At 43.3% G+C, this 24,571-nt stretch overlaps 1 protein-coding gene across 5 annotated transcripts in view; it reads right to left on the reverse strand.

Annotated features, from left to right (window-relative positions):
• CCDC186 (coiled-coil domain containing 186) overlaps positions 1 to 24,571 on the reverse strand; it is a 224,493-nt gene that overhangs the window by 160,240 nt on the left and 39,682 nt on the right. For all 5 annotated transcript variants that reach the window (XM_033943150.1, XM_033943154.1, XM_033943149.1 and 2 more), the window contains one exon: positions 23,725 to 24,396. In XM_033943150.1, the coding sequence (XP_033799041.1) occupies positions 23,725 to 24,380 (656 nt within the window). In that variant the 5' untranslated portion in view covers positions 24,381 to 24,396. The remainder of the gene's footprint in view (positions 1 to 23,724; positions 24,397 to 24,571) is intronic.

Below are 24,571 nucleotides of genomic sequence, written 5' to 3' on the forward strand. Positions count from 1 at the left end.
TACGAGCTGACAAAACAGGGAGGATGAGAATTATTTACAGAATGCGAGAATGAGGGAAGAGAAATGGGTTTAGTGGGAAAGATATGAAGCTCAGTCTTCGTCATTTCAATTTCAGATAATGGCAGGATATCCAGGAAGCAATGTCAGACAAGCAGGATGAGACTTGGGCCTTTATTCCTGCTCCTGTACCTGAATATATAACATCTTGAGTTAAAGGTGTAAACTAAATCCAAACTTTAGGTCCAGAAGAGATGCTGTGAGAGGACTTCCAGAGACAGTGAGATCTTTACTGTTAAGAATTTGCCGGGAAGTTGCTTGTAAACTTGGAGAAAGGTAGACAAAGTTAAATAGCTAAACTCAGGGACTCTTTTAACAAGAGAGTTTAAGAAACAGTTTTTTCTTAGCATAAAAAGTGTTTTGTTACCGTTCATAGGTAGCTTTAAGGGGCTATTTTGAAATTGCTATAGTATCAGTATAAAGCACAGCTAATAGGCACAGGAAGTCTCAGTACAGACTAATTCTGACCCACTACAACTGCCCACCCCTGGCCTGATCACTGACTTATAGGCCCTTGATCAAATTAGAAAGCTACAAAAGTAATTAGCTCTTAGAAATACAGACTACTAGATCCTTAAAGGGGAACCTACCAATAACATTATAAAATAATAATAGCTAAATATTACCATAGCCTAACATAACTAGCAATCTTAGGAGACCCTTAGCATACATATTCCCATTCCATTAGCAACTTAACAAAGAAATCACCAATATTAAGATGTAGGCAGCAGTCCAGCAACAAGATAAGAGCTATCCAGTCTTTTACACCGAGTGTCATATGGTTGGTATGAGGTCATATGTGTATTCTCAATGCAAAGAGCACCTAACATTCAGAGAAAGGGTCCAATCCCTGGAGGCTAGAATAGTAGATTTGGAGAAGCTGAGGCAGACCTACCAGAAGCAATCAGGAAAGAGACAAACTACACCACATTTAGAAAAAACCTGAAGACCCACCTCTTTGACAACTGTTTCAACTTCTGTATAGCACCCCTACTTCTAGATCCCTCCTCTTGCTTCTCCATGCCCCCATCCCCTATTACTTTCCCACTTTCTCTTTGAACTGTTGCCTTGAGCTTGTAGAGGTTTGTGCGACTCACAAATGGAAGATTAGATTAGATCAGTGGTCTCAAACTGGCGGCCCGGGGGACACATGCGGCCCGCCAGGTACTATTTTGAGGCCCTCGGTATGTTTATCATAATCACAAAACAGTTTCTTGATCATATGTCTTTTTAGCTATAAATTATAATATTATTATTAAGACTTAGCCAAAAGGAAAGATTTATAAACTATAAAGAGTTTTACTTCATGCAAAATTGTCATTTCTTTAATAAGACATTAACTATTTTTTCTGAGGCCCTCCAAGTACCTACAAATCCAAAATGTGGCCCTGCAAAGGGTTTGAGTTTGAGACCACTGGATTAGATAGAGAAGGAAGCCTAAAGACACACAGTAGAAAAGCCCCACCTCTAGTCTTCTTAAGAGACAGCATCACCATGGAAAGGCAGGAAGTGCTCCAGTAGCCAGGACCTGCCCACCAGAAGATGCAATATCCTCTCACACCGAGTATGTTTCTACAGAGGCTTCTGAACAGCCATTGTAGATAACTGGGTAGCTGGTGGATGTAACGATAGGTTGGTCACTTGACTGTCTGGTGCTAAGGTGGAGGACCTCACACTTCATCAAAATATGATTTTAGGCAGTGCTGGGGAGGAGCTCACTGTCTTGGTAACAATGACACAGGGAAATGCGATATAGATGTTCTAGAAGCCAAATTTAAGCTCCTAGGTAGGATGCTATAATCTAAAACCTCCAGAGTAGCATTTTCAGAAGTGCTCCTTGTTCCATACTATTTCATTAAAGATTGAGAAGACCAATTTAATAGTCTGGAAATGCAAAAAAGGATTTTGGATGTAAATCTGTTAAACTCTGGACTAACTTCTTACAGAACAAAAATGTCAACAGCTTAGGTAAAAAGAAATTAATCTGAACCTAAAGGTAAAGTGCATAATTACTACTACTACTACTATTAATTATTTCTATAGCGCTACCAGACGCACGCAGCGCCGTACAGAGTCAAAGAGTAAGAAAACAGTCCCTGCTTAAAAAAACTTACAATGTAAATAGGCAAAACAGACAGCACAGTTACTTACAGTAACAGGTGTTATCCAGGGACAGCAGGCAAATATTCTTTACATGTGGGTGATGTCACCGACGGAGCCCCCTAGCGGACGTTTTCACAAGCAGACTTGCTTGAAGACCTTCAAGCTTGTGATTGGCCCGCGCATGCACGCGTGCCCCTCCCACCCAGTCTAGGGCATGCGTCTCCTCAGCGTGTCCTCAGTTCAGAAAGCTAGCAAAGAAGCCAACCACGAGGAGATGGGTGGGTTGCGAGAATATTTGCCTGCTGTCCCTGGCTAACACCTGTTACGGTAAGTAACTGTGCTTTATCCCAGGACAAGCAGGCAGCATATTCTCTACATGTGGGAGACCTCCAAGCTAACCAAAATTGGATGGAGGGAGAGTTGGCAATTTAGGAGAACAGATTTTGCAAAACGGACTGGCCAAAATGGCCATCATGCCTGGAGAAAGTATCCAGACAGTAGTGCGAGGTAAACGTATGAACTGAGGACCAAGTGGCAGCCTTACAGATTTCCTCAAGTGAAGTCGAGCGGAGGAAAGCAACAGACGCTGCCATCGCTCTGACCTTGTGGCCAGTGACTCGACCCGGGAGGGAGAGACCAGCCTGAGCATAACAAAAAGAGATACAAGCGGCCAACCAGTTAGAAATGGTCCGCTTAGAAACAGAATGACCCAAGCGATTAGGATCGAAAGAGATGAACAGCTGGGGAGCAGTACGATGAGGAGTGGTGTGTTTCAAGTAGAAGGCTAGCGCATGCTTACAATCAAGAGAATGCAGAGCCACCTTTCTAGGGTGAGAATGGGGCTTCGGAAAAAACACAGGGAGAACAATGGATTGGTTGATGTGAAACTCAGAAACAACCTTAGGCAAGAACTTAGGATGGGTACGAAGAACCACCTTATCATGAAAGGAGGGTCCGCCACCAAGGCTTGAAGCTCACTGACCCGACGGGCAGAAGTGAGATCAATAAGAAACACAACCTTTCAAGTAAGATACTTCAAGTGAGCCCACGCTAGCGGCTCGAAAGGGGGTTTCATTAAGCGAGCAAGGACTACGTTAAGATCCCAAACCACAGGAGGAGGTTTAAGGGGCGGATGAACGTGGGAAAGGCCTTTCATGAAGCGGGAAACCACAGGATGAACAGAGATAGGCTTCCCATCAATCGGCTGATGAAAAGCAGCAATGGCACTAAGGTGGACTCGAACCGAGGAGGACTTGAGTCCAGCGCCAGACAAGTGTAACAGATAGTCAAGAACAGCAGATAAGGAGGTAGACAACGGCTCCTGCTGTCGAGTAGCACACCAGGAAGAGAAACGGGTCCACTTCTGATGGTAACACTGGTGAGTGGACTCCTTCCGAGACGCCTCCAGGACGTCCAGCACAGGCTGTGAGAACTGGAACGAGGGCATTAAGTCTCGAGGAACCAAGCCGTTAAGTGCAGAGACTGAAGATTGGGATGAAGTAGAGAACCTCGACTCTGCGTAAGCAGAGAAGGAAAAACAGGCAGAAGAAGAGGCTCCCTGGAACTGAGTTGCAACAGAAGGGAGAACCACGGCTGTCGGGGCCACCGAGGAGCTATCAGGATCATGGTGGCACTTGTGGACTTCAGCCTGACGAGAGTCTTCAGAATCAGAGGGAATGGAGGGAATGCATACAGAAACAGGTTCGTCCAATCCAGCAGGAAAGCATCCACCTCGAGTCTGAGTGGGGTGTAGACCCTGGAGCAGAAGCGGGATAACTTGTGATTGTGGGGGGGACGTGAACAGATCGATGTCCGGAGTCCCCTAACGAGCAAATACCGGGATATAAATTAAAAAACCAAACCAACACAAGAACATGAAACTTTGGGGACTTTCCATTCAAACAGGTGTGTGGTTCAAGATATATAAGGTCCTGGGTTGGAAGAAAAGGGAGGGTTTTTTTCATTCTTTCCTCCTTTCCTCTGAAGTTTTTTTTCCCCTTTCTTTTGAGAAGCAATGACTTTCTCCTATCCTTTGGGAAGCAGGCTTCAGAGAGGCTTTAATGCCTATCTGAGAGAAACACTGGGATCAACTCAATCAATTACCACATTCAAACTACCCTAAAACTACTAGGAATGACGATAGACAGATGCTGCACCATGCAACCACAAATAAATAAAACAATACAGAAATCTTTCGCACTTATGAGAAACCTAAGACAAGTCTGAAAATTCTTCGAAAGAACACAATTCCAACTCATAGTATAATCCCTAATTCTAGGTATACTAGACTATGGCAACATCCTCTACCTCTCCTGCCCTGCAACAATGATTAAACAATAACAAACAAAAACACACACCCCATTCACACATCCTCCCATCAAAGAAGTTAAACCTAAAAAACTATAGGATGGCCTCCTAGCCACTTAAGCAGCAAAACTAGATAACCAAATCTCCAATCTACTAATAACAACCCCAGACTACAAGATGTTCAGAAAAGAATTAAAGACTATACTCTTCAAGAAATCCCTGAAAAAATCTTAGCATCCCTGAAAAAGTCTTAGCACCACAAATACCTTTCCTTCTTCCCGACTCACCAATACTACCTGATCTACTCTTTACCCTCACAGGAATTGATCAGTGATCTTCTTTTGTAACCCACCTTCTATAAATCTTTTGTAATCCACCTTGAATTTATCTTTTTTTTTCTTCTTGTGTTACCCACCATATGTGTTCCCTCCTAAATATTTCCTTTCTTTCTTTAAAGATTGTACACTTCCCCCTTCCCATTCGCGGTTTCGGCAATCGCGATTTCACATATTCACGATTTTTTGGGGAGGGGGAAAAAAAGAACCCCCCCCCACAGTTTAGTCTTCCCCCTGGTGTCCTGGCCTTACCTGGTGGTCTAGCGAGCTTTCGGGGCAGGAGCGATCTTCCTACACTCCTGCCCGTGTAGATCGCCAATAGGAAATAGCTGTGAGGAGTTCCCGTCGTAGTCTCGAGAGACTACGGGAACTCACGGCAGCTATTTCCTATTGGCGATCTGCACAGGGCAGAAGCGTAAGATCGCTCCTGCCCCGAAAGCCCGCTAACCACCAGGTAAGGCCAGGATGCCGGGGGGAAGGCAGGAGGGAGGCAGGGGTGGGTCAGAGCCGGACCAGAAGATATTCGTGGTATTTCACAATTCGCGGTCCGGCTCTGCCCCTATCCCCCGCGAATCCAGAGGGAGAAGTGTAGTTCATCCCTTTTACCTTCCATACCAGTCGTGTATTAGAATGTATAGAATTTGAATGTAATTGTATAAAAAAGTTTTGTTTTGCCCCCCATTTTTTTAAAATGTTATACACATTGAAGCTTTTGACATTGCGTACATAACTAAAATTTAATAAAACTTGAAACTTGAACCATAAGGTAATGGGGGAATAGAAATCTCTAATACAGTGGTGCCTCACACAACGAACTTAATTGGTTCCAGGAGCAAGTTTGTTATGTGAAACGTTCGTTATGTGAAACGCGTTTTCCCATAGGAATACATGTAAAAAAAAATAATTCGTTCTGCAGCATAAAATATGCTAAGATGACATAAAAAAAGATAAATTTTTGGTTATTATTTTTATTTAGATACATCTAAAAACATAATTGTTTTTTAAAACAACACACATTTTTTAAATTTAAAGACAGACTAAGTAGAGTCTAATTTTACAGTGAGAGAGGGCAGAGTCTCAGCGGCAAAAACTGGGACTTAACTGTTCATTTTTTTTTTTTTCTACCGTGTTTCCCCGATGATAAGGCAGGGCCATCAAATAAGACAGCCCCCCCTTTTTAGAAAAAAATGTAAAATAAGGCACCCCCCCGCAAATAAGCCACCCACCGATACCTGCGCTTACCCGAATCGGGTGGTACGGTGGGTGACTCCGTGTGGTCCTTGGCACCCCCGACACGATCGGGGCAAGAGGGAGCTCAAGCCCTCTTGCCCCCCCGACTCCCCGACACGATCGGGGCAAGAGGGAGCCCAAGCCCTCTTGCCCCCCGACTCCCCGACACGATCGGGGCAAGAGGGAGCCCAAGCCCTCTTGCCCCCCCGACTCACCGACACGATCGGGGCAAGAGGGAGCCCAAGCCCTCTTGCCCCGCCGATTCCCCAACTCCCCGACAATATCGGGCCAGGAGGGAGCCCAAGTCCTCCTGGCCACGGCGACCCCCTAACCCCACCCTGCACTACATTACGGGCAGGAGGGATCCCAGGCCCTCCTTCCCTCGACGCAAACCCCCCCTCCCCCCAACGACCGCCCCCCCAAGAACCTCCGACCGCCCCCCAGCCGACCCGCGACCCCCCTGGCCGACCCCCACGACACCCCCAACCCCCTTCCCCGTACCTTTCTGTAGTTGGCCGGACAGACGGGAGCCAAACCCGCCTGTCCGGCAGGCAGCCAACGACGGAATGAGGCCGGATTGGCCCATCCGTCCCAAAGCTCCGCCTACTGGTGGGGCCTAAGGCGCCTGGGCCAATCAGAATAGGCCCGGGAGCCTTAGGTCCCTCCTGGGGGCAGGGCCTGAGGCACATGGTCGGGTTGGGCCCATGTGCCTCAGGCCCCGCCCCCAGGAGGGACCTAAGGCTCCCGGGCCTATTCTGATTGGCCCAGGCGCCTTAGGCCCCACCAGTAGGCGGAGCTTTGGGACGGATGGGCCAATCCGGCCTCATTCCGTCGTTGGCTGCCTGCCGGACAGGCGGGTTTGGCTCCCGTCTGTCCGGCCAACTACAGAAAGGTACGGGGAAGGGGGTTGGGGGTGTCGTGGGGGTCGGCCAGGGGGGTCGCGGGTCGGCTGGGGGGCGGTCGGAGGTTCTTGGGGGGGGGGTGGTCGTTGGGGGGAGGGGGGGTTTGCGTCGAGGGCAGGAGGGCCTGGGATCCCTCCTGCCCGTAATGTAGTGCAGGGTGGGGTTAGGGGGTCGCCGTGGCCAGGAGGACTTGGGCTCCCTCCTGGCCCGATCGTGTCGGGGAGTCGGGGGGGCAAGAGGGCTTGGGCTCCCTCTTGCCCCGATCGTGTCGGGGAGTCGGGGGGGCAAGAGGGCTTGAGCTCCCTCTTGCCCCGATCGTGTCGGGGAGTCGGGGGGGCAAGAGGGCTTGGGCTCCCTCTTGCCCCGATCGTGTCGGGGAGTCGGGGGGGGCAAGAGGGCTTGGGCTCCCTCTTGCCCCGATCGTGTCGGGGAGTCGGGGGGGGGCAAGAGGGAGCCAGGCGGAGAGAGGGCAGTTAAGCGCAGTGCCTGCGCGGAAGGATGCAGCTCGGGCGACTTCGTTGTGTGAAACGAAGTTCGTTGTACGAATCAAGACATAAAGTTCGTTGTGCGCAGCGTTCGCTGTGCGAGGCGTCCGTTATGCGAGGCACCACTGTATAATGAAATATAATGTAATGTTAATATAATTTTTTTTCCTTGATTAGGTTTATAGTTTAAAAAGTTATCGAGCATAGAATCTGAGGAGCTTGTGTTAAAATACAAGACAATATATAATTCTAAGTTTAGCTAGAGAAGGTAGAATTGATTTGTGAATTGAAACTTAGCAAGTTTGTCAATAGCTATTTACTATTGAACAAATTGTACTATTTACCTTGAACAAATTGTACTGTGAAATCAATTAATTAATTCTTTATTATTATTTTTAAATAAACCATTTAAACTTTCCAACAATGGACCTATGTTTATTATATTCAGACCTCTGGATAAACATAGGTCTGAGTATAAAGTTCACTTTTGGCTCACCAGCCTTATACAATGCCTGTAACAGTACAGAGGGCTGTTAAGCATAAAGAAGAGAGATTACACAAGGAATAGAGCAGAGTGCTATGGATTTATTACTCCAAATACACAAAGCAGGATTAAATGAAAGCCAACAGACTAGGTGACCATAGATGGTGAGATGGCAAGGCAAAAGAAGAATGTTTAAGATTAAGAGCCGGTGCGCATAGCGAGAGGAGCAGAGAGTGGAAAAAGCAGGAGAGGGGAGTAAGAGGAGACAGTGAGAGGAGCAGAGAACACGTGGTGAAAGAAGCGGAGAGCAGAGAGGGAGGCAGACAGGACACGGAGAGGGGAGGAGGCGAGAGATAACGCCGCCCCCCCCCCCCCCCCGAGGTCACCAGCACACCACAGCTGAACTCCCCCATAAAAGGGGAGGAGCCCGTTCGAGTCAGCGCAAGAGGCAGCCGAAGGGAGTCAGGAGGGGCTGAGCAAAGTCCGGAGCTAGTCCGGTGCGTGTGGCGAGAGGAGCGGAGAGCGGAGAAAGCAGGAGAGGAGAGTAAGTGGAGACAGTGAGAGGAGCAGAGAACACGTGGTGAGAGGAGTGGAGAGGAGAGAGGGAGGCAGACAGGACACGGAGAGGGGAGGAGGCGAGAGATAACTCCGCCCACCCCTCGACGTCACTAGCACACCACAGCCAAACTCCCCATAAAAGGGGAGGAGCCAACGGCACGCAGCCGTTCGGCGCGCGGCAAAAGCGCTCGCCTTGGCGAGAGCACCTTTGCGAAGGGCCTCAAGAAAAGTCGAATCTTTATCCTTTATCCTTAACCACAAGGACTCCAGTGAAGCAGCAAGGTAAGGACACAGCACACCACAAGGCAGAGAACAAACCCCAGGCACACACAACTAACTAACTAGCAGGACTCAACACACCACAAGGCAGAGTACAAACCCCAGGCACACACAATTAACTAACTAGCAGGACTCAACACACCACAAGGCAGAGTACAAACACCAGGCACACACCCAGCAAACACCCAGCAAGTAAGAAATTCAAGAATGGCAGGGAGAACTAGAAGCAGCAAGACAGCAATCAAGACCGGCGTCCCAGTCACTGAAGAGATCCAGAGGAAGGCCACAGTTTCAGTGCAGACAGAGGATGACCCAGGTTGGAAGACGGAGATCTCTGTACAGACCAAAGATATACCCCAGCCGAAGACTTCAGTCTCAGTGCAGACAGAGGAGGTCGACCAGCAACAGCTAGACAGTGACATCCTGCAGGACCTAATGAGCCTGAGGGAAGAGGTGAAGCACCTGAGAAGCATCCGGGAAGATGAGGCCTTCATCGATGGAGTCATCCAGGAGCTGTCCCAAGTGTTCGAGCAGACGCACGACAAGACCATCTTCGAGACACCCAGACCTACAGCTTCGGAAGCAACGGTTGGAGTACAAGAAGAGGCTAGAGATGCTGGTTACATCTACAAGCAAACACAGAAGGCCTTCCTCTTCTTCAAGCAAACAGCAGCTTTACATCAACCCCTCAGATCACCTTGAGGAACAGGTTCCAGCTTCTACAGGAAGGACCTGCCAACGAATCACAGGATGACCAGTGGATGACTCTGGTTCCGGAGGCAACGGATCAGCTCCCCCTGAAGAAGCGCAGAGTAGTAGTCATTGGGGACTCCCTGCTGCAGGGCACCGAGGGACCAATATGCAGACCGGATCTACAATCAAGAGAGGTTTGTTGTCTTCCAGGAGCCAGGATCCGGGATGTGACCGCCTGCTTAGAAATACTGATCAAGCCCCAAGACCACTTCCCTATGCTTCTCATTCCAGTCGGGATGAATGACACAGCCAGGAACACCCCGGAGAAAATACCTGAAGACTTTGGAGCCCTGGGTGAGATGCTTAAGCGGATGGAAGCGCAGGTGGTCTTCTCCTCAATCTTTCCAGTGAGAGGCAAGGGAAGAGCCAGGGAAGATCGTATCCAGAGGGCAAATGAGTGGCTACACGGATGGTGAAAAGAGATTAACTTCGGATTCCTTGACCTTGGAGAGGCACTTCAAGGACTACAGGGACCAGACGGGCTCCACCTGACCAGAAGAGGAAAGAACGTCTTTGGACGACGACTAGCTCACCTGCTCCGAAGGGCTTTAAACTAGGTGAGTTGGGGGAGGGTACCCTCTCTCATACTGGTGTGGTAAGTAACCATCCTGGCAGGGTAAGTTGCCACTCCATTTCTGAGTCTGAGGTAAGTACACACAATGCAGACAGTGCTGCAGGAGACACACTAACTCAAACGGGAAAATCTCCACGGAGACCAGGAGAACACAAGGTATGGAGGGCTATGTACGTTAATGCCCACAGTTTAGGCCACAGGTGTCGAAGTCGGTCCTCGAGGGCCGCAATCCAGTCGGGTTTTCAGAATTTCCCCAATGAATATGCATTGAAAGCAGTGCATGCACATAGATCTCATGCATATTCATTGGGGAAATCTTGAAAACCCGACTGGATTGCGGCCCTCGAGGATCGACTTTGACACCCCTGGTTTAGGCAATAAAATTCTGGAATTAGAGACGGAAGTGAGGAATGCCGACCTAGATGTAGTGGCAATATCTGAAACCTGGTTCACGGATTCCCATGGGTGGGATATGGCTATACCAGGATATAACTTGCTCCGTTGAGACAGAGAGGGCAAAACAGGAGGAGGGGTAGCACTATACATCAAAGAGGACATCAAAGTTACCAGAATCACAGGGGTCAAGTATACTGGGGAATCCCTCTGGGTTAACATGGCCAGGGGAAATGACAAATGCCTGTATCTTGGCGTTGTATACAGACCTCCAAGGCAACATGGCATGACATGGACATAGAATTAATCGAAGACATTGAGACAATCACACTGTTGGGGGACTTCAATATTCCTGATGCCGATTGGAACAAACTTTCTGCTACGACCAGCGGTAGCAGGAAGCTACTAACCTCCATACGGGGAGAACGACTCAAACAGATGGTATTGGAGCCCACTAGGGATCAGGCGATACAGGACCTGATACTCACCAACAGAGATAGTGTCGCAGAGGTTTTAGTGGGCGAAGCGATAGCCTCCAGTGACCACAACATGGTGTGGTTTCACCTCAGGAAAAGTTTCACTAGATCAAACACATCCACAAAGGACCTTAGTTTTAAAGGTACTAAATTCAAGAGCATGGGAAATTTCATCTATGAGACGCTGCAAAACCAGGACACAACAGATAGTGTGAAGGTACTGTGATCTACTCTAAAATCTACACTACAGGAAGCAACCAACCTCTATATAAAAACAGTGAGTAAACGGCGGAGAAATAATAAACCTCAGTGGTTCTCTGCAGAGATCTCGGAAATTGTGAAACAGAAGAAAAGAGCATTTGTATCCTACAAACAATCAGAAAGACTAGAAGCTAAAGAAGACTATCGGGCGAAATCTAGAACTGTCAAAACAGCAGTCAGAGATGGCAAACTTCGGATGGAAGAGAATCTAGCAAAGAATATCAAAAAATGGGAAAAATCCTTTTTCAGGTATGTTAGTGACAGGGAAAGGAACACAGATGGGATAGTGCGCCTTAGGAAACCTGACTGTAAATATGTAGAATAGGACTCCGATAAAGCCGAACTACTCAATGAATACTTCTGCTCAGTCTTTACCTACGAGGTACCGGGATCCGGTCCACAGCTGCAGGCAAGGGAGAGCTCAAACGACCTGTTCCAGAATTTTGAATTTACCGCCTGCAGCGTCTACCAAGAACTATCAAGGCTCAAAGTGAACAAAGCCATGGGACCAGATAAATTACATCCCAGAGTACTTAGGGAGTTGAGAGATGTCCTTGCGGAACCGTTAGCTATGCTCTTCAATCTTCAGTTAATGTCATTCCGCTGCACAAAAAGGGATACATGACAGAGGCTGAAAATTACAGACCGTGTAGTGTGTAAACTTATGGAAACATTGATTAAACACAAATTAGATACGATCCTAAATGATGAGAGACTAAGGGATCCCCACCAACATGGATTTACAAAGGGAAGGTCCTGCCAATCCAATCTGATCAGTTTCTTTGGGTAACGAAAAAGCTAGAAATAGGAGAGTCCCTGGATATCGTGTACTTGGACTTTAGTAAGGCTTTTGACAGTGTCCCATACCGTAGGTTATTGAACAAGATGAGTTCGTTGGGATTAGGGGAAACATTGATGGCATGGGTTAAAGACTGGCTCAGCGTCAGACTTCAGAGGGTGGTGGTAAATTGTACTCCCTCCAAAACATCAGAAGTGATCAATGGAGTGCCGCAGGGCTCGGTCTTGAGTCTCATCCTATTTAATATCTTTGTACAGGACCTGCCTCATGGACTTTGAGGCAAAATTGCATTATTTGCTGACGACGCTAAACTGTGCAACATAGTGGGCAAAAGCACAATGCCCAACAGTATGTTTCTATGACCTACTCTTACTGGAACAATGGTCCGCAATTTGGCAACTGAGTTTTAATGCCAAAAAATGTAAAGTTATGCACCTTGGCAGCAGAAATCCATGCAGTACTTACACTCTGAATGGTGAGACCTTAATAAGAACTGCTGCAGAACACAACCTAGGAGTAATCATTAGTGAAGATATGAAGACTGCCAATCAAGTAGAGAAAGCTTCATCCAAGGCTAGGCAAATGCTGGGATGCATCCAAAGAAGTTTTGTCAGCCGGAAGCCCGAAGTTGTAATACTGTTGTACAGGTCCATGCTGAGACCTCATCTGGAATATTGTGTTCAATTTTGGAGGTCACATTATCAAAAGGATGTGCTGAGAGTGGAGTCGGTTCAGCGAATGGCCCCCAGGATGGTCTCAGGACTCAAGGATCTCCCATATGAGGAACGTCTAGGTAAGTTGCAGCTATACTCTCGAGGAACGCAGAGAGAGGGGAGACACGATAGAGACGTTCAAATATGGAACTGGCCGTATTGAGGTAGAAGAAGATATCATTTTCCTTACAGGACCTATGGCAACAAGAGAGCATTCATTGAAACTCAGGGGTGGGAGATTTCATAGCAACACTAGGAAGTATTTCTTCACTGAAAGGGTGGTTGATCGTTGGAATGATCTTCCACTTTAGGTAATTAAGGCAAGCAACGTGCTCGATTTTAAGAAAAAATGGGATAAGCATGTGGGTTCACTTTGTGGAAGTGCTTAGGGGGAGGGTCCTTAGAGTGGGCAGACTTGTTGGGCCGGTGGCCCTTTTCTGCCGTCATATTCTATGTTTCTTTGTTAATGCAGCAGCACATGGTAATCGTTCCAACGCTCATAGGGATTCAATGGGCTTCAGAAGGTTTGCTGCATGGCAGCCACTACCATCATTTGTAAAAGGGGAGATAAATCTTTTACAGCTTCACAGACTCTGGACTCAAGCAATGTATTGCAAATGCAGCATATGTTCTTTATATAAAGGTGAAACACAAACTGTGAATATTAGATGTAGGTCTGTTCAACTTACAACATGTTCAATGGATTTACACAAACAGCGTGTAGGTGTTAAATATCTGAACTGTAAAAGCACTTAGTAGGTGGCAGTTCCATAGCTCACAGCCGTGAACATTAAACTTGAGAATTAAAACAATGATCAGAGGTGGAAAAATATGCAGAAAATCTGGACAGGAACCAAAATTTTTAGGAGCAAGGGCAACATTTTCCTTGCAAACCATTGGGGGGGGTTATTATTTTTCTGATTTTTTATATCTACCTCATCTATTTTTAGTGATCTTCAATTTGCTTTTTGCTCTATTTGTTTTAGTCTAACCTTCTAATCACCAAAACAGGCAACTTTGTCTTTCCCTCATTCCCTAATCCCTAGCAACCCAACTGTTTTTTTAAATCCCATTTAACACACAGCAGAAACTACTTGAAGGCTGCTGAACTCACTTATGAACCTCCTGTGGGGTACTTCAGCAGACTTCTTCCTAATACCTAAGTACTGTATATCAAAACCTAGCATCTCCCTCGAGCCAAATTTTTTTATTTTTGTCTCATGTTTATTTTTTTATTTTTTTTTTTTTTGTTAAAATCTTTATTCATTTTCATATTTTACATCAAGTGCACAAAATATTGAATTACAACAAATTAATACACAATATCACTTTTATATCTACTATATAAGATTCTGAAAATATTTTTATCCCTTCCCCCACCCCCCACCCTTCAAGTACGTTCCAATCACTTTATATACCTTATATACCATATTATAACATATTATTTAAAATTGTTTTCATTACCCACCCCTCCATATGTGCCATAAAGAAAACATCGAAAAAAGAAAAGAAGAAGAGAAAACCTACTATTCATTCACTACAATATTTTGTCAATGGCCCCCATATTTTTATAAATTTAGTATATGTCCCTCTTTGTATTGCTATTGCTCTTTCCATTTTGAATATATGACAAATTGTGTTCCACCAAAATGTATAATTAAGGTTACTATGATTCTTCCAGTTATTGGTTATATGCTGAATGGCAACCCCTGTCATGATTAATAAAAGCTTGTTATTTTCTGGTGAAATTTGACTTTTTTTCCTCATCATCATTCCAAATAACACAGTATCATATGATAGTGCTACATGGTTTTCCATCAATGTATTAATTTGTGGCCAAATAGCATTCCAAAAACTTTTAATGTAGGGACAATGATAAAGTAAATGATCTAATGTCTCAGGTTCCAGATTACAGTGCCAGCATTTATTGGACTTAGAACTATCTAATTTTTGCAAACATGTAGGGGTCCAAAACACTCTATGTAACAAAAATAACCAAGTTTGTCTCATAGATGCTGACACTGTACATCTCATTCTCCAAGACCAAATTAGTGGCCATTGAGATACAGTAATTTGGTGCTTTATCTCAATGCTCCAAATGTCTCTTAGACCATTTTTTGGTTTTTTATTCAATTATCCAGATAATAATTTATACCACAATGCGGCTTGATGCTCTAGGAAGTCTGCTTGGAAGCATAAGAACTCTAAACTATATTGATTATTCAATGTTTTCCATTCAGGGAACCCAACCTGAATGGCCTGCTTCAATTGCAACCATTTAAAACTTTGTTTTTTACTAAGACCAAATCTATGTTGCAATTGTGAAAATTCCAGCAGTTTACCTTCCGAAATAACATCATTCAGAGATCTAATGCCTGCAATAATCCAGTCCTTCCAAAGGATTTGAGCTCCGCCAATTTTAATCTTGGAGTTTATCCATAAAGACAGATTAGTTGACTTGTTTATTGGGACAGGTGTTAATTTACTAATAAACCTCAACGTTTTCCAAGTATCCATTAATATCTTATTTTCCCTGTATCTTCTAGGCATGTTGATACAGTGGTGCCTCACACAACGAACTTAATCCGTTCCAGGAGCAAGTTTGTTATGTGAAACGTTCGTTGTGTGAAACGCGTTTTCCCATAACAATACATGTTAAAAAAAATAATTCGTTCTGTAGCATAAAATATGCTAAGATGACATAAAAAAAGATAAATTTTTGGTTATTATTTTTATTTAGATACATCTAAAAACATAATTGTTTTTTAAAACAACACACATTTTTTAAATTTAAAGACAGACTAAGTAGAGTCTAATTTTACAGTGAGAGAGGGCAGAGTCTCAGCGGCAAAAACTGGGACTTAACTGTTCATTTTTTTTTTTTTTCTACCGTGTTTCCCCGATGATAAGGCAGGGCCATCAAATAAGACAGCCCCCCCTTTTTAGAAAAAAATGTAAAATAAGGCACCCCCCCGCAAATAAGCCACCCACCGATACCTGCGCTTACCCGAATCGGGTGGTACGGTGGGTGACTCCGTGTGGTCCCTGGCACCCCCGACACGATCGGGGCAAGAGGGAGCTCAAGCCCTCTTGCCCCCCCCGACTCCCCGACACGATCGGGGCAAGAGGGAGCTCAAGCCCTCTTGCCCCCCCGACTCCCCGACACGATCGGGGCAAAAGGGAGCCCAAGCCCTCTTGCCCCGCCGATTCCCCAACTCCCCGACAATATCGGGCCAGGAGGGAGCCCAAGTCCTCCTGGCCACGGCGACCCCCTAACCCCACCCTGCACTACATTACGGGCAGGAGGGATCCCAGGCCCTCCTGCCCTCGACGCAAACCCCCCCTCCCCCCAACGACCGCCCCCCCCCAAGAACCTCCGACCGCCCCCCCAGCCGACCCGCGAACCCCCTGGCCGACCCCCACGACACCCCCAACCCCCTTCCCCGTACCTTTCTGTAGTTGGCCGGACAGACGGGAGCCAAACCCGCCTGTCCGGCAGGCAGCCATCGACGGAATGAGGCCGGATTGGCCCATCCGTACCAAAGCTCCACCTACTGGTGGGGCCTAAGGCGCCTGGGCCAATCAGAATAGGCCCGGGAGCCTTAGGTCCCTCCTGGGGGCAGGGCCTGAGGCACATGGTCGGGTTGGGCCCATGTGCCTCAGGCCCCGCCCCCAGGAGGGACCTAAGGCTCCCGGGCCTATTCTGATTGGCCCAGGCGCCTTAGGCCCCACCAGTAGGCGGAGCTTTGGGACGGATGGGCCAATCCGGCCTCATTCCGTCGATGGCTGCCTGCCGGACAGGCGGGTTTGGCTCCCGTCTGTCCGGCCAACTACAGAAAGGTACGGGGAAGGGGGTTGGGGGCGTCGTGGGGGTCGGCCAGGGGGGTCGCGGGTCGGCTGGGGGGGCGGTCGGAGGGTCTTGGGGGGGGCGGTCGTTGGGGGGAGGGGGGGTTTGCGTCGAGGGCAGGAGGGCCTGGGATCCCTCCTGCCCGTAATGTAGTGCAGGGTGGGGTTAGGGGGTCGCCGTGGCCAGGAGGACTTGGGCTCCCTCCTGGCCCGATATTGTCGGGGAGTTGGGGAATCGGCGGGGCAAGAGGGCTTGGGCTCCCTTTTGCCCCGATCGTGTCGGGGAGTCGGGGGGGCAAGAGGGCTTGAGCTCCCTCTTGCCCCGATCGTGTCGGGGAGTCGGGGGGGCAAGAGGGCTTGAGCTCCCTCTTGCCCCGATCGTGTCGGGGAGTCGGGGGGGGGGCAAGAGGGCTTGAGCTCCCTCTTGCCCCGATCGTGTCGGGGAGTCGGGGGGGCAAGAGGGAACCAGGCGGAGAGAGGGCAGTTAAGCGCAGTGCCTGCGCGGAAGGATGCAGCTCGGGCGACTTCGTTGTGTGAAACGAAGTTCGTTGTACGGATCAAGACATAAAGTTCGTTGTGCGCAGCGTTCGCTGTGCAAGGCGTCCGTTATGCGAGGCACCACTATACTTGGAAGATGAACTAAATTTAAGGGAAACATAAGGCGCCATTCCAAATATAACCAATCCGGTGCATTATCTATAAGTTCTGGGAGGATCCAATACATACCCTGACGTAAAATATAGGCTTGATGGTACCTATAAAAATTTGGAAAATTTACCCCTCCCTCCTTAATTGATTTTTGCAAAGATACTAAAGCTATTCTATGCATTTTACCAAGCCAAATAAATTTCGTTAAAATGCTATTAAGCTTTTTATAAAAGGACCCCTGAAAATAAATAGGTATCATACTCATTTGGTAGCAAACTACAGGCAAAATCATCATTTTAATAGTTTGAACTCTCCCCCACCAAGAAAGATGTAACGGATTCCATTGCTCACATAACTCCGTAACTCTTTTTAATACAAATTTTTCATTTTCTTTTACTGTATCTTCAATTGTATTTTTAACTTGAATGCCAAGATATTTAAATCCTTCTTCTTTCCATATGAACGGAAAAGCGTCAAATAATCCTTTTACACAATGAACATTTAAAGGTATAAGTTCAGACTTACTCCAATTAATTTTATAACCTGAAAATTTGCCAAACATATCAATTAATTCCAATAAACAAGATAAGGTAGACTCTGGATTCCTCAAATAAAGTAAAATATCATCCGCATATGCCGAAATTTTATATTCCATATCAGAATATGGAATACCCTGTATCCCCCTTGCTTGCTGTATTGCTAACAATAAGGGTTCTAATACAACATCAAATAACAAAGGAGATAAAGGACAACCTTGTCTAACTCCCCTCTGCAATTGAAAACCTTCAGATAACATATTATTAATATTTAATCTTGCAATCGGGAAGCTATACAATGTTTTTACCATTTGTATAAATCCAGAACCTATACCAAACCATTCTAAAGCCTGATACATAAAATTCCATTCTACCCTATCAAACGCTTTTTCTGCATCCAATGAAACTGTAAAAGCCGGTTCATCCATTTTTTTTTATAAATTTAACATATGAAACAATAATCTAGAGTTATTAGAGGAATGCCTTTTAGCAACAAAACCAGTCTGATGCGTGTCTATAATATGTGGGAGAGCTTTGGCTAATCTCAAAGCCAAAATTTTCGCCAAAAGTTTATTATCCACATTTATTAAAGATATAGGCCTTTAGTTTGAAACCAAAGTAGGATCTTTATTTGGCTTAGGCAAAACAATTACTACTGATTCAGCCATAGTACCTTTAATATCACCTTTTATAAGTTATGTCTGATATAAATTTAGTAAATATGGGGAAAGGACATTTTGAAATGTTTTATAAAATTCTACTGTATAACCATCACCACCTGGAGCGGATCCAACTCTAAGAGATCTCAATGCTGTTTCTAATTCTTTTAATGATATAGGTTCATCTAAACTCCGTTTTATATGATCAGGAACCTTAGGTCCATTAATTAAATCTAAAAAATTTTTACCATCTTTTTGCCTCTCCAAATAAGGCTCAGAAGAATACAGGTCCTTATAAAATTTTAGAAATTGTTTTAAAATTATATCCGTTTGATTGGTTATTATACCATTATCATCTTTTATCCCATTAATGTTAGTTCTTCTTTTTTTTTCTTTAAGATAGTTTGCCAATAATCTTCCCGCCTTATTAGAATTTCCATAATACATTGTCTGTTTGGAAAACAAATCTCTTCTTATCATTTTTGAAGCTAATTCATTATATTTACCATTTGCTTTCAAAAGAGCTTGCAATACATCATGTTCCCATTTACTTACCAATTTGGTTTCTAGTACTTTAATTTCTTTTTCTAACTCTATATACTGCATTCTAATCTGTTTCCTAACAAAAGCCGAATATGATATAATATGACCTCTCATAGTTAAAGGCGTCCCATACATTTTCAATAGATGTATCTTCCACTAAATTAATTTGAAAGAAATCACTAATTTGTGTTTTAAAATTTTCCAAAAATTTTTCATCCACAAGCAATGCATTATCAAATCTCCAAAGAGGTCTTCTATTCTCTAATTGATCTAATTGTAAATCTATCCATACTCCCGCATGATCCGAAATGATAATGGGATCAATGGAAGCCTTAATCACTTGCTGCACCTTATGTGATGAAATAAAAATATAATCTATTCTTGAAAATGATTTATGAACCTGTGAGCAAAATGAAAATTCCTGATCATTAAAATGAAGAATACGCCATGTATCCTTCAAGTCACGATTGAACCAAATTATCTAAACCTAAAGATTTTATACTTTTACCTGGTTTTTTATCCATTAATGGATCCATTACAGCATTAAAATCTCCAGCCACCACTAAATTAGAAGCAGCCAGTGGTAACAACATACTCTGTAATTTTTTAAAGAATTCCGATTGATTCGAATTAGGGGCATATTTATTGAACAACGTCAGGGTATTATTTCCCATACTCATATCAACATGTACCCATCTTCCATGTGGATCCGAATTTACTATCTTAAAATTGGCCATACACTTTTTATTTATAAGAACTGCTACCCCTGCTTTTTACCTTCTGCTGGAGCAAAAAAACATTCTTTCACCCACCCACCCACTAGTTTCTGTGATTCCTTTATATTAAGATGAGTCTCCTGCAGACAATAAACATCCGCGTTTTGCTTCTTCAAAAATGATAATACCTTTTTCCTTTTGATTACATGATTCAGGCCATTGACATTAATAGAAAATATCTTAAAAGACATAATATATTTTAAACTCCTCATCATAATCTTCCTCTTCCCTTCTTCCATAACTAAAATCTAAAGAACTTCTCCCCATGGCACACATTCTTACCCCTAAATTACCCAATCCCTTATCAATCTTTTCCTTAATCATCCTAGTAATATCTTTAATACCCACCTTCTTCCCCCCCCCCCCCAATATAATGACTGCTTAAGGACACACATTGGACAGTAATTCCAACTTCCCCCCTCCCCCCAGGCAACTAATATTTATTAATAACCCCTTTATCCTTTATTAAGACAAACTCACTACCTCTCCACAATGTATCTAATTATATCTCTCTTCTAATCATAATAATCTCTCTTCTAATAAAACCTCTTTTCTTTTCTTTCTTTTTTTTTACCATTTTAAAGTAATTAATTTCTCTATCTATTCTTTAACCTTTAATCACATAACCATATTTATTTCCTAACATTCCATTAATGCATTTTTATCTTTTCACCAATCTCTAATTCATTACTCCAATATTTTATTTCATTCAAGAAAATTCTATCATAATCATATATTTAATAAATAGTATCATTTTCCTATATCTTATACTATCTAATCCATCTACTCCTATCATCCTTTTAATATCCAAAAGCAAATATCCATATCTTCATATATTTCTGTAAAAATTGTTTTCAATTTTATAAGTTTTTATCATCTATTTGTATTTAAACATTTTTATTTCATTTTCAAAATAAATTTTTTTATATATATTTCCTCTTCTCCAAATTAAATCCAATCTTTGTAAAACTATATTATCACAACATCAATCTTTACATTCCTTCAGCTACCAATAAATTCTTATTATGTATCTTTCTTTGTATATTATTCATTTTCCTTTCCTTTACTTGCATTTAAATATCATATAACTTGTCCTTTCTATCATTAGTCCATTCTGCAATCTTCTTCTTGTTGTCCTTTCATTCTTTACTTTCTCCTTTACTGACTTATTAAATAAACTGAACTTTCATATTTATTTCTTATCTCCATCCATCCACTCTTAAGACTTTTGACTGCCAATTGTCATTTTATTTAATATCCTTTTAGTCTATCAGTCCTGCTTTCTTCTTCTTCACATCTATTTATTTTCCTATTCATTCTTCACTTTTTCCCTTTGTGTGAATTTGTCCAGTCCTTTATTCCTTCTTGTTCATTCTTTACTCCAGCCATCCATCCTTCAGTCTCCTAAAGTTCAGTCTAATAACTTCACTTTAATGTCTTTCCAGTCCATCCTTCTTTCTTCTTTCCATTATTTTATTTTCTTTTTCACTTGTCCATTTTTATTTCCTGTTCTTTGTTGCATATTCCTCTTTCTCCAACAAACAAAAGTCCCATAGTTCTTTATATTAAACTTTTTGTTCAATATCCACCAATCCAGTCTTAATATTTATCCCTTCATTTCAACACCCATTGTGCTAAAATTACATAGGTTCTGATTTTGAAAGAAAGGTCTTTAGTTTTTCCGGGTCAATAAAATACAAAGACTTATCCCAACAAGATACCCTCATTTTTGCTGGGTAATATAACCCATACTTATATCCTTTTTCCTTTAATTGAATCAAATCAAGGAATTTCTTCCTAATGTTTGCTGTATTTTTAGCAAAGTCTGGTAAAAACCATATTTTGGACCCTTTATAGTTTAAATTTTTATCTTTTTTGGCAGCATTTAAAATTTCTATTGCTTGCTGGTATCTTAACATCTTGAATATTAATGGTCTTGGTCTCCCTTGATTTTCCAGACTCTTTATTGGAATCCTGTGTGCCCGTTCTATTTCCAAAGGCTGTTTGAAATCCAACTGCAATAATTTAGGAATTAAATTTTCTAAAAACTGTATTGCATTTTTCCCTTCCAAATTTTCCTGTATTCCAAAAAGTTTTATATTCTTTTTTCTTCCATGGTTTTCGTAATCTTCCAGCTGATTTTTCAATTGAATTATTTCCAAACTGTCATTTTTACATCTTTTTCCTTCACATTCTAACCCCTCCATTTTAACTTCTAACTCTGTTGTTCTTTTATTAGCTACTTCCATTTGTCTGTGTATATTCAGGATTTCTTCCTTCATTTCTGCCATATTACTCACATTCTCTGTCAGCATTTGTTTGATTTGCCTCAGTTCCCCCATTACTTCAGCTTTGCTTAACTCCTCCGATTCATCAGCAGGAAGCGGAACCTTACTCAGGGTAATTTGATCCTGCTTCTGCCTTTTCGCCGCCCCTCCGGTTTCACTTTTACTCTGTCGGGTGCTCGCCATGCTCCCGCTCTCCTCTCCGATATTTTCAGCCGAAAACAGTTTAAAAGGAAAATCTTTTTTTATTCAACGGTTGCCCAGGTAAGAGGAGCGCTGCGATCACATGACCATTTTGTGTGCGCGCCAAGCCACGCCCCCCTTCATGTTTATTAAAATTTGATGCAAACGCTTATAACAGAATTTCAAAGCGATTTACAAATGTAATAAAATAGGGTTGACAAAAAACATTTAGGGCCTCTTCTATCAAACTGCGCCAGCAGTTTGTAGCGCCGTGAGCCATGCTGAATGGCCTGCACTGCTCCCGACACTCAGAACTGACTGCAGCTATTCTGAAAGTGAGCGGGCCCAGGCAGCAGCGCAGACAGCATGCTCCAGCCGGCACATACACAGCTGGATCACCAGGCTTAAGGGGTGCTTAAAAAGGTACTGCAGGGCATGTTTTAAAAGGAAGGGCAGGCGGTGTTTTAAAAAGGTACTGGGAGGGGGGTGTTGTCATTTGCCCTCCATAAGACGCACCCCCTTTTCCACCCCCTTTTTGGGGGTGGAAAAAGTACATCTTATGGACCAAAAAATACGGTACTTGTATTTTTCATAAGCAGAAACCAAGACACACATGTAGTAGTACTTTTAATTGTATGATTTATCAGTTTTGATGTTTTCTATATTGCATAATTGTATTTATAGGTATTATGTATGCTTATCATTTAATATGGTTATCCATTTTATTTATTTCAATTTTTTGTAATTTTTTATGATGTACCGGTAGTTCTTACCCTGTCGTAGCCTGCAGGCAAAATGTGGCCACGTCCGGTGTTTGGTTTAATAAACTACACTTCTCTTCACCTTATTGTTGATCTGCTTTGTGTCTGCTTAGGGCAGGTCATTGCCTCTGATGTATGCACATATTTTATAGTTCACTTTGATATAATTTTGGCCAAGCAGAATAAACATGCTTGAATTAAATTTGTTAATTAAAGAGGTTAGATTATAGAATTACAAATACTGCATTACTGTTATACTTTTATTTCACTTGTTGGATACATGATAAACAAAAGTGATCAAGAATGACAGGATACCTTTTTTAGATATAATCAAAGACTATAATGGACAGCTTGTACTCAAAATGATATTTTGGTGAAGCTATTGTTTTTTTCTTTTTGTATGTTTATCATTCTTTAATAAACATATTTAAACATAAATTAACCCTCTCCTTTATAAAGCCACACTAGTGTTTTTAGCGGTGATAAGACCTCCGACGCTCATAGGAATTCTATGAGCGTCGGAGTTCTTATCACCGCTAAAATCATCAATGTGGCTTTGTAAATGAGGGGGGTAAATTAAAGAGGAAGACTGTTTAAGCTCTAATTCTGCCCACAATCGTGTGCCTCCTGTAAGATCCTGAAATACGGAAGACTCTGATAATATACCATAAAACTAGAATTTTCAACAGGATAATCACCTAAGACCTGACCAAATCCAGAACTCTGTGCAATTCTTAATCAAAATTATGTTAAGAAGAAATGCTCTTGAGATTCTCACCTCTTAATATCATTCCCTTGCTGCAGGTATTTCTCATGTACACATTTTTCCAACATAGCTAGTGTATGTTCCCGCTCTCTTATTCCATTTGGGTAATCCTTCATAAGATCTTTTGACTGGAGTTCAGAATCTATTTCTTCTAACAGAGTCTCCTGTGACAATCCAAATTGTATTTTGGACAGAAGTTTCTTACTGCAGTCTGTGTCAAAAGGACTGTTTGAATCAAGGTGTTTAATGGATTTGGCCATTGAGTCAGAATCCCTCAATTCTTGCATTAGTTCCGTTAGAGATTGCTCGTGCCCACTGGTTTTTGTTAACGGCTGTGCAAACTCTTCACTGAGCAGACAGTCTGTACTCTGTGATCCCTCCACATGGATTTTAGCACAGGAAACCCCACTGACAACTATATCCAATAATCCATGCTGCTCTCCTTCAGTCATGCTGTTGCTTTCATGAAGCACATTAGATTGCAATTCACCACTCGATTCCAATGATTTCTTTCCTGGTTTACCTTCCTCACTGCAACATCTTCTATTTAATGTGTCTGCATCTGTACTAATGTTATCACTGTCTGATAAGTTTGAAGTTGTGCTGTCCGTCTGCAACAAGCTCTCAGGTGCCTGCACATTTGGCATGTCTGTTAAATGTTCTTCCATCCTCCGCTAGATGTACCTGAGGTGAAAAAGATATTGTTTATAAAACAGGCAAGAAATATATTAAAGTTTGCAAGTTCATATTTGAACAAGAAGGTAAAGAATCTTCACAATAATGTATCCCCAGGTTACTTGATAGTCTGCTGGCTCAGGTAACAAGCAGTACATTCATCCAGTTATGCATTGCATTAAAG

This window comes from Geotrypetes seraphini, chromosome 4, assembly GCF_902459505.1.
Source record: "Geotrypetes seraphini chromosome 4, aGeoSer1.1, whole genome shotgun sequence".
Classification (NCBI taxonomy): Eukaryota; Metazoa; Chordata; class Amphibia; order Gymnophiona; family Dermophiidae; genus Geotrypetes; species Geotrypetes seraphini.